The 10501-nt window shown below is 38.3% G+C and overlaps 1 protein-coding gene across 2 annotated transcripts in view; it reads right to left on the minus strand.

The window, feature by feature from the left end:
- Nucleotides 1–10501, minus strand: part of scap (SREBF chaperone) — a 66633-nt gene that overhangs the window by 37785 nt on the left and 18347 nt on the right. For both annotated transcript variants that reach the window (XR_009803465.1, XM_061881729.1), the window contains exons 2-3: nt 4721–4921; nt 805–925 (exon numbers count right to left, since the gene is read on the minus strand). Coding sequence is in view for 1 of the 2 variants with exons in the window: in XM_061881729.1 (XP_061737713.1) it covers nt 805–925; nt 4721–4842 (243 nt within the window). In the remaining variant the exon portion in view is untranslated. The remainder of the gene's footprint in view (nt 1–804; nt 926–4720; nt 4922–10501) is intronic.

The following is a 10501-nucleotide window of genomic DNA, read 5'->3' on the forward strand; positions in this document are numbered from 1 at the left end:
TGTAATCAACAGAAAGCTATTGTCTTGACCCAGGAACTACACAAGCAGAGAGGCAGCAGGACCGGACTCCCCTCCAGAACTGTTTTAAGACCTTTTCTTTGAACTGTTGTAATCAAAGGCGATGGCTACTTACGACCCCTGCCCCTTAGAAACAGTTCTTGCCATGTAATCAGAAAAAGTCCAAATTAAAGAGGAGGCGTGCAATCGTCCGCCAGAGCGTAATGACACTGTACAAGGGTACAGATGTACACCTCACTGAGCCAAATTTAATTCTGTCTCTGTTTAATTCCTTGCTTCTTGTCTTGTTTAATAGATGTTATCAGTGTTTGATCCTGACGGTCGGTATTAAAAACGTGAAGCTATTTATCATTGACCAACCGGAGTGGATTTATTCTGTCTGAAGTGGAGTGGTAATTTGGCATCATCTGAGACTTCCTTATTTTGCTGATATCAGGCTGATGTCAAAATTGCATTAGGACACCCCAAGCTAAAAGGAATCCAATTAAAGCTTGAAAATCTCAAAAAAATGTCCACATTCTGTTTTTTGCTAAAGACACAGCGAGCATGTTATCAGAGTGACACCTCCAAGGTCAAACAGTTTTAGCGAAGCTATAAAAAAAAAAAAGCAGCAAAATGCTGCTGAGCTGAACCTAACAATTTTGGGTGTCCCCAAAAAATTTGAATTCCAAACTACTTGTAAGGCATGTGTGATGGAGGTGTGGTTACCATGACAACCAAACCACGGTGCCTTCTTCACACCGGACTGTTGGAGGGGGAAAATGTGTTTTCGTGTTGGCTTCCTACCCAGTCAGGCCACTCCGCCAGGTCTCCCAGAGGCTCATGGGAAGGGACGCTGTAGTCTCGCACCCCTGTGGTGAACTCCACAGGACCCGTCCCGGGCAGGGGGAGCCTTAGCAGTGGATAGCTGAGAGAGCGGGAGGGGCAACAAGTGTTATTTACAATAGCAGCACCTAAAAAGAAGGTGGTCACAACTCTCCTAACACAGAAATGTTTCCCAGGAAAGACCAAGCCCAGCATTCTGGGGAAGTGGGCGGGGCTTTAGAGATTTGAACTAGTAGATAGTTATTTCAACTGCGGGAGTGAAAATGTGGATTTTTTTGGAGTGCTGCAAGTAGTTTTTATGTGCACAATTGAATATCAAAGATGTTTATACTAGGGCTGTCAAACAATCGAAATATTTAAACGTGCTTAATCGCATTTTGTTCTTAGTTAACTAAAAAAATAATGAGATATCTTTTTTCGTCATCATTTATTGTAACATAGACAGATAATTTTTACGTTTTAATACAATGAATGAATTTGTTTGCTTTAATGAAATGTTTTTAAACATTATACTTTTTAAACAGCTCAACACTAAAATAACAGGGTCATTTTTTATTGCCAGATTTAATATTTTTTAGGAATACAGAGTTTCTATTCCTGCTGTAGGAGCACTTGCATTCAGGAGGAGGGTCTACACCATGTTTAGATACCAGTTTCACACAATAACACAACATGTGAATTGTAACTATCATGCTTTTATTTTTAAATATGTTTGGTTATGTAATCTGTGATATTTCTACCTGAATAAATACAGTGGGGCAAAAAAGTATTTAGTCAGCCACAGATTGTGCAAGTTCTCCCACTTAAAATGATGACAGAGGTCTGTAATTTTCATCATAGGTACACTTCAACTGTGAGAGACAGAACGTGAAAAAAAAAATCCAAGAATTCATATTGTAGGAATTTTAAAGAATTTATTTGTAAATTATGGTGGAAAATAAGTATTTGGTCAACCATTCAAAGCTCTCACTGATGGAAGGAGGTTTTGGCTCAAAATCTCACGATACATGGCCCCATTCATTCTTTCCTTAACACGGATCAATCGTCCTGTCCCCTTAGCAGAAAAACAGCCCCAAAGCATGATGTTTCCACCTCCATGCTTCACAATAGGTGTGGTGTTCTTGGGATGCGACTCAGTATGAAGAAGAATGTTTTAATGTAGACACATAGAATCATCATACTGGTGTGATTAAAAGTATCAAGTAGGGGTGTAACGGTACGTGTATTTGTATTGAACCGTTTCGGTACGGGGGTTTCGGTTCGGAGGTGTACCGAACGACACGGACATATTAAGTAGCGCACCGCACGTTGTGTAAACAATGCACACCAAGGCACCATGAATTGATTTACGTGGACCCCGACTTAAACAAGTTGGAAAAACGTATTCGGGTGTTACCATGTAGTGGTCAAATGTACGGAATATGTACTGTACTGTGCAATCTACTAATAAAAGTTTCAATCAATCAAAAAAACAACAACACACGGCATGCTAGCAACGACTGGGCTATGATAGACTGACCACACCTCCTCTTTTCACGGAATATGTCCTCTTTTGCAGGGCTGTCCGGGTGGAGATTCTTAAATGCCTCGAATGTCCTGCATTTCAAGTTAGGGTTGCGTGTAATTTCAATGTACGTTCAGGGTTACGAAGGGGTTAAAAACAACAACAAAAAGTGGTGCTCGCAGCAACATTCGTGAGGGAGGGGCAGAGAGTTATGATAAACGCGCATGCGTCGCCAGGCTCTGCTTTTTAACCTTAGATGTATCAGATTTTATTTTTATTATCTATAGCAGGGGTGTCAAAAGTGTGCCCCGGAGGCCATTTGCGGCCCACAGCTCATGTTTTAAAAGGCCCACGGCACATTCTAAAAATACTATTAAAATAAACAAAAACATAAACAAAAGTGAAATAAAAAAGCTTAAATGTTAAATGTAATTTACAAAAAGTTGCAACATTGACTAATAAAACAAAGCTGTTTTTTTTTTTCTTTCAAACTGTCATTGCTCAAAACATATTATTGGATCAAAATCAATGTTATTATGAATTAATGACCTATCCAAGTTTCCGATTACTTCACATCAAATATTCCACTAAGAAAAATATTTTTGGTGGAAGATTTAGCAAATTTGTTAAATAAATAATCAAAAAACGTATATTTTGTTGTTTTCTTACTGTACCAAAAATGAACCGAACCGTGACCTCTGAACCTAGTTACGTACCGAAGCGAAATTTTTGTGTACCCTTACACCCCTAGTATCAAGTGTTCATTAAAGGCTAAGGCAAAAATATCGAGATATATTTTGTGTATTGTGATATGACTTAAAAATATTGAGATATTAAAAAAAGGCCATATAGCCCAGCCCTACTTGTATTAATGTTAGAATTTAAGCTAGCTAAATGTAAAAGTTTTACAATAACTACAATTTGAAACAGTAATACTAACAGTTGGGAATTTTACCAAGGTTTATCGTCATCAATCGTAACGTCTCTACTTCTTACATGTAACGTATCAAATTTGCAGACCCAGCGAGTCTGCATGCATTTTCACGACATAACAATAATATCAAAAGTGCTATCGTCGGCCAAATTGGAATCATATATATAAGGGGTCACCAACCTTTTTGAAATCAAGAGCTACTTCTCGGGTACTGATTAATGTGAAGGGCTACCAGTTTGATACACACTTAAATAAATTGCCAGAAATAGCCAAGTTGCTCAATTTACCTTTAATAAATAAATCTATATGTATAAAAAATGGGTATTTCTGTCTGTCATTCCGTCCTACATTTTTTTTTCCTTTTACGGAAGGTTTTTTGTAGAGAATAAATGATGAAAAAAACACTTAATTGAACGGGTTAAAAGAGGAGAAAACAGGAAAAAAATGAAAATTTAATTTTGAAACATAGTTTATCTTCAATTTCGACTCTTTAAAATTCAAAATTCAACCGAAAAAAATGAAGAGCAAAACTAGCTAATTCAAATCTTTTTGAAAAAATAAAAAAAAAGAATTTATGGAACATCATTTGTAATTTTTTCTGATTAAGATTAATTTTAGAATTTTGATGACAAGTTTTAAATAGGTTAAAATCCAATCTGCATTTTGTTAGAATATATAACAATTTGGACCAAGCTATATTTCTAACAAAGACAAATCATTATTTCTTCTAGATTTTCCAGAACAAAAAATTTAAAAGAAATTCAAAATACTTTGAAATAAGATTTCAATTTGATTTTACAGATTTTCTAGATTTGCCAGAATATATTTTTATTTAATTTTAATCGTAATAAGTTTGAAGAAATATTTCCCAAATATTCTTCGTCGAAAAAACAGAACCTAAAATGGAGAATTAAATTAAAATGTATTTGCTATTCTTTACAATAAAAAATATATACATACTTGAATATTGATTTAAATTGTCAGGAAAGAAGAGGAAAGAATTTAAAAGGTAAAAAGGTATATGTGTTTAAAAATCCTAAAATCATTTTTAAGGTTGTATTTTTTCTCTAAAATTGTCTTTCTGAAAGTTAGAAGAAGCAAAGTAAAAAAATCAATGAATTTATTTAAACAAGCGAAGACCACATTTTTAAAATTTTACTTGGATTTTCAAATTCTATTTGAGTTTTGTCTTTCTTAGAATTAAAAATGTCGTGCAAAGCGAGACCAGCTTGCTAGTAAATAAATAAAATTAAAAAAATAGAGGCAGCTCACTGGTAAGTGCTGCTATTTGAGCTATTTTTAGAACAGGCCAGCGGGCGACTCATCTGGTCCTTATGGGCACCGCGTTGGTGCCCCCTGATATACATCATCTTCATCTACACGTTTTTCCGCTTAACAAAGCTGCAAAGCAATGTGTAATGTGGCAAGCATGTACACACCAGCAGGTGAGGATGCTGGCTGAGGTGAAGAGGATGATGGGCACTGGGTAGGTGGCGCACAGCAGTCCGTGGCGGTAGAAGGCCGCCGAGATCTTCTCCCTCAGCTGCTCGTGCAGCGTCATCCTGGTGGGCGGGGTCAACTCCCGGCCATGGGTGCGCGCGGGGTGGCCGTGGACAGGACGTCGCGGGACATTCGGGGAGCTGGAAGACAAGGACGCGCTTTCTGTGACAGCTCGTAATGGATTGTTGTTACTCTGTGCGCTTACTGTCCTGTTCGACATCTTTCCCACCGTGGTGTGTGCAACGCGTGTGTGAGCATTTAAAGGCGCATTCCTGATTAAACAATGCAAGGCGTGACCAAGTCATCACACCGTCGACCACGCCAGGCTGGTAGACAAACATGCAGGAGGTGGCAAACACGCTATTTTATGGAGTAAACCAAATAAATAACGGGCATTTATTACGTCAACGACACTGATTTGGTACAAAATGCGGCTGCTAGACTTTTGACAAGAACAAGAAAGTTTGATCACATTACGCCTGTACTGGCTCACCTGCACTGGCTTCCTGTGCACTTAAGATGTGACTTTAAGGTTTTACTACTTACGTATAAAATACTACACGGTCTAGCTCCATCCTATCTTGCCGATTGTATTGTACCATATGTCCCGGCAAGAAATCTGCGTTCAAAAGACTTATTAGTGATTCCTAGAGCCCAAAAAAAGTCTGCGGGCTATAGAGCGTTTTCCGTTCGGGCTCCAGTACTCTGGAATGCCCTTCCGGTAACAGTTCGAGATGCTACCTCAGTAGAAGCATTTAAGTCTCACCTTAAAACTCATCTGTATACTCTAGTCTTTAAATAGACCTCCTTTTTAGACCAGTTGATCTGCCGCTTCTTTTCTTTCTCCTATGTCCCACTCTCCCTTGTGGAGGGGGTCCGGTCCGATGACCATGGATGAAGTACTGGCTGTCCAGAGTCGAGACCCAGGATGGACCGCTCGTCGGGACCCAGGATGGACCGCTCGCCTGTATCGGTTGGGGACATCTCTACGCTGCTGATACGCCTCCGCTTGAGATGGTTTCCTGTGGACGGGACTCTCGCTGCTGTCTTGGATCCGCTTGAACTGAACTCTCGCGGCTGTGTTGGAGCCACTATGGATTGAACTTTCACAATATCATGTTAGACCCGCTCGACATCCATTGCTTTCGGTCCCCTAGAGGAGGGGGGGGGTTGCCCACATCTGAGGTCCTCTCCAAGGTTTCTCATAGTCAGCATTGTCACTGGCGTCCCACTGGGTGTGAGTTTTCCTTGACCTTTTGTGGGTTCTTCCGAGGATGTTGTAGTCGTAATGATTTGTGCAGTCCTTTGAGACATTTGTGATTTGGGGCTATATAAATAAACATTGATTGATTGATTGATTGATTTCATCACAGATTGCAACATGTGACACAAACAACCACTGATTCATAACAAAAGACAAACATGTAAACACAACTGCTAGCATAAGCACTTGCTAACATGCTTGCGCTAAAAAAATAATTGTGCTGGAGTAACACACCTAGCTAAAAAACACTTTTCTGCTAACGTACATGCTAACAAACGTCTGCTAAAAAACACCTGCGTGCTAACATACTTTTACTAAAAAACACATCTATATAAGTAAACATTGATTGATTGATTGATGGATTTCTGCTGACACACATCATGTCAGGCATCTATTTGGGGTGGTGTGGTCGGGCGGCGGGGGAGGGTTGGAGGGGCGGGGGGGGGGATGGGTGGCAGCGGCGGCGATGACCAAGAAGAACGCGGAGTTGAAATATAATTACAACACTTTATGTAGATATTTATATAATATTTACATATTTATATAATATGTAACTACAAGCTCCATTCACAGACAGAGTCCCATTGCTTTTATGAGCGGTAAAGCGAGTCAAAAGCCGGAAAAAAATTTTAATAAAAAATTAAATAAAATTATTATTTTTTTATTTTTATTTGTGGCGGCCGTAATTCTTTCGGGGCTGGCCGCCACAAATAAATGAATGTGTGGGAAATGCTAACACACTCTTGCTAAAAAGACAACTGCCTGTTAACACAAGCTAAAATGCTCTTGCTCACACACATGCTAACTTACTCCTGCTAAAAACACCTACCTGCTAACACACATGCTAACTTACTCCTGCTAAAAACACCTACCTGCTAACACAAATGCTAACATATGCCTGCAAACACACCTGCTAACAAACTCTTGCTAAAAAAAACACATGCCTGCTAACACACGTTAACACACATTTGCTAAAAAACACTTGCCTGTTAACACACGTTGGCTAAAAAAAACACCTATCTAATAAAACACAAACCAACAAACTCATGCTAAAAAAACACCTGCCAGCTAACATACTCTTACTAAAAACACATTTATGCTAACACACATGCTAACAAACTCTTGCTAAAAAGACAACTGCCTGTTAACACACGCTAAAATACTCTTGCTAAAAAAAAACACCTGCATGCTCACACACATGCTAACTTACTCCTGCTAAAAACACCTACCTGCTAACACACATGCTATCATATGCCTGCAAACACACCTGGTAACAAACTCTTGCTAAAAACAAACACATGCCTGCTAACACACGTTAACACACATTTACTAAAAAACACTTGCCTGTTAACACACGTTAGCTAAAAAAACACCTTTCTGCTAATACACATGCGAACAAACTCTTGCTAAAAAAACACCTGCCAGCTAACATAGTCTTACTAAAAACACATTTATGCTAACTCACATGCTAACAAACTCTTGCTAAAAAGACAACTGCATGTTAACACACGCTAAAATACTCTTGCTAAAAAAAACCACCTGCATGCTCACACACATGCTAACTTACTCCTGCTAAAAACACCTACCTGCTAACACACATGCTATCATATGCCTGCAAACACACCTGCTAACAAACTCTTGCTAAAAACAAACACATGCCTGCTAACACACGTTAACACACATTTGCTAAAAAACACTTGCCTGTTAACACACGTTAGCTAAAAAAAACACCTATCTAATAAAACACAAACTAACAAACTCATGCTAAAAAAACACCTGCCAGCTAACATACTCTTACTAAAAACACATTTATGCTAACACACATGCTAACAAACTCTTGCTAAAAAGACAACTGCCTGTTAACACACGCTAAAATACTCTTGCTAAAAAAAAACACCTGCATGCTCACACACATGCTAACTTACTCCTGCTAAAAACACCTACCTGCTAACACACATGCCTGCAAACACACCTGCTAACAAACTCTTGCTAAAAAAACACATGCCTGCTAACACACATTTGCTAAAAAAAACACTTGCCTGTTAACACACGTTAGCTAAAAAAACACCTATCTAATAAAACACAAACTATAAACTCATGCTAAAAAAACACCTGCCAGCTAACATACTCTTACTAAAAACACATTTATGCTAACATACTCTTACTAAAAACACATTTATGCTAACACACATGCTAACACACTCTTGCTAAAAAGGCAACTGCCTGTTAACACAAGCTAAAATACTTTTGCTAAAAAAAAACACCTGCATGCTCACACACATGCTAACTTACTCCTGCTAAAAACACCTACCTGCTAACACACATGCTAACATATGCCTGCAAACACACCTGCTAACAAACTCTTGCTAAAAAAAACACAAGCCGGCTAACACACATTTGCTAAAAAACACTTGCCTGTTAACACACGTTAGCTAAAAAAAAACACCTATCTAATAAAACACAAACTAACAAACTCATGCTAAAAAAACACCTGCCAGCTAACATACCCTTACTAAAAACACATTTATGCTAACACACATGCTAACAAACTCTTGCTAATAAGAGAACTGCCTGTTAACACAAGCTAAATTACGCTTGCTAAAAAAAACACCTGCATGCTCACACACATGCTAACTTACTCCTGCTAAAAACACCTACCTGCTAACACACATGCTAGCATATGCCTGCAAACACACCTGCTAACAAACTCTTGCTAAAAAAAAACACATGCCGGCTAACACACATTTGCTAAAAAACACTTGCCTGTTAACACACGTTAGCTAAAAAAACACCTATCTAATAAAACACAAACTAACAAACTCATGCTAAAAAAACACCTGCCAGCTAACATACTCTTACTAAAAACACATTTATGCCAACACACATGCTAACAAACTCTTGCTAATAAGAGAACTGCCTGTTAACACACGCTAAAATACTCTTGTTAAAAAAAAACACCTGCATGCTCACACACATGCTAACTTACTCCTGCTAAAAACACCTACCTGCTAACACACATGCCTGCAAACACACCTGCTAACAAACTCTTGCTAGAAAAAAACACATGCCTGCTAACACACATTTGCTAAAAAACACTTGCCTGCTAACACACGTTAGCTAAAAAAACACCTATCTAATAAAACACAAACTAACAAAGTCATGCTAAAAAAACACCTGCCAGCTAACATACTCTTACTAAAAACACATTTATGCTAACACACATGCTAACACACTCTTGCTAAAAAGGCAACTGCCTGTTAACACAAGCTAAAATACTCTTGCTAAAAAAAAAACACCTGCATGCTCACACACATGCTAACTTACTCCTGCTAAAAACGCCTACCTGCTAACACAAATGCTAACATATGCCTGCAAACACACCTGCTAACAAACTCTTGCTTAAAAAAAACACATGCCGGCTAACACACATTTGCTAAAAAAAAATTGCCTGTTAACACACGTTAGCTAAAAAAAACACCTATCTAATAAAACACAAACTAACAAACTCATGCTAAAAAAACACCTGCCAGCTAACATACTCTTACTAAAAACACATTTATGCTAACACACATGCTAACAAACTCTTGCCAATAAGAGAACTGCCTGTTAACACAAGCTAAATTACTCTCGCTAAAAAAAACACCTGCATGCTCACATACATGCTAACTTACTCCTGCTAAAAACACCTGCCTGTTAACACACATGCCTACAAACACACCTGCTAACAAACTCGTGCTAAAAAAAACACATGCCTGCTAACACACATTTGCTAAAAAACACTTGCCTGTTAACACACGTTAGCTAAAAAAACACCTATCTAATATAACACAAACTAACAAACTCATGCTAAAAAAACACCTGCCAGCTAACATACTCTTACAAAAACACATTTATGCTAACACACATGCTAACACACTCTTGCTAAAAAGGCAACTGCCTGTTAACACAAGCTAAAATACTCTTGCTAAAAAAAAAACACCTGCATGCTCACACACATGCTAACTTACTCCTGCTAAAAACACCTACCTGCTAACACATATGCTAACATATGCCTGCAAACACACCTGCTAACAAACTCTTGCTAAAAAAAAACACATGCCTGCTAACACACGTTAACACACATTTGCTAAAAAACACTTGCCTGTTAACACACATGTTACCTAAAAAAACTATTTTCTGCTAATATACATGCTAACAAACTCTTGCTAAAAAAACACGTGCCTGCAAACATGCTCTTACTAAAAACACATTTATGCTAACACACATGCTAACAAACTCTTGCTAAAAACACAACTGCCTGTTAACACACACGCTAAAATACTCTTGCTAAAAAAACACCTGCATGCTCACACACATGCTAATTTACTCCAGCTAAACACCTACCTGCTAACACACCTGTTAAAAAACTCTTGCTAACAAAAACACATACCTGCTAACACACGTTATCATACTTTTG

This window comes from Nerophis ophidion, linkage group LG21, assembly GCF_033978795.1.
Source record: "Nerophis ophidion isolate RoL-2023_Sa linkage group LG21, RoL_Noph_v1.0, whole genome shotgun sequence".
NCBI lineage: Eukaryota > Metazoa > Chordata > Actinopteri > Syngnathiformes > Syngnathidae > Nerophis > Nerophis ophidion.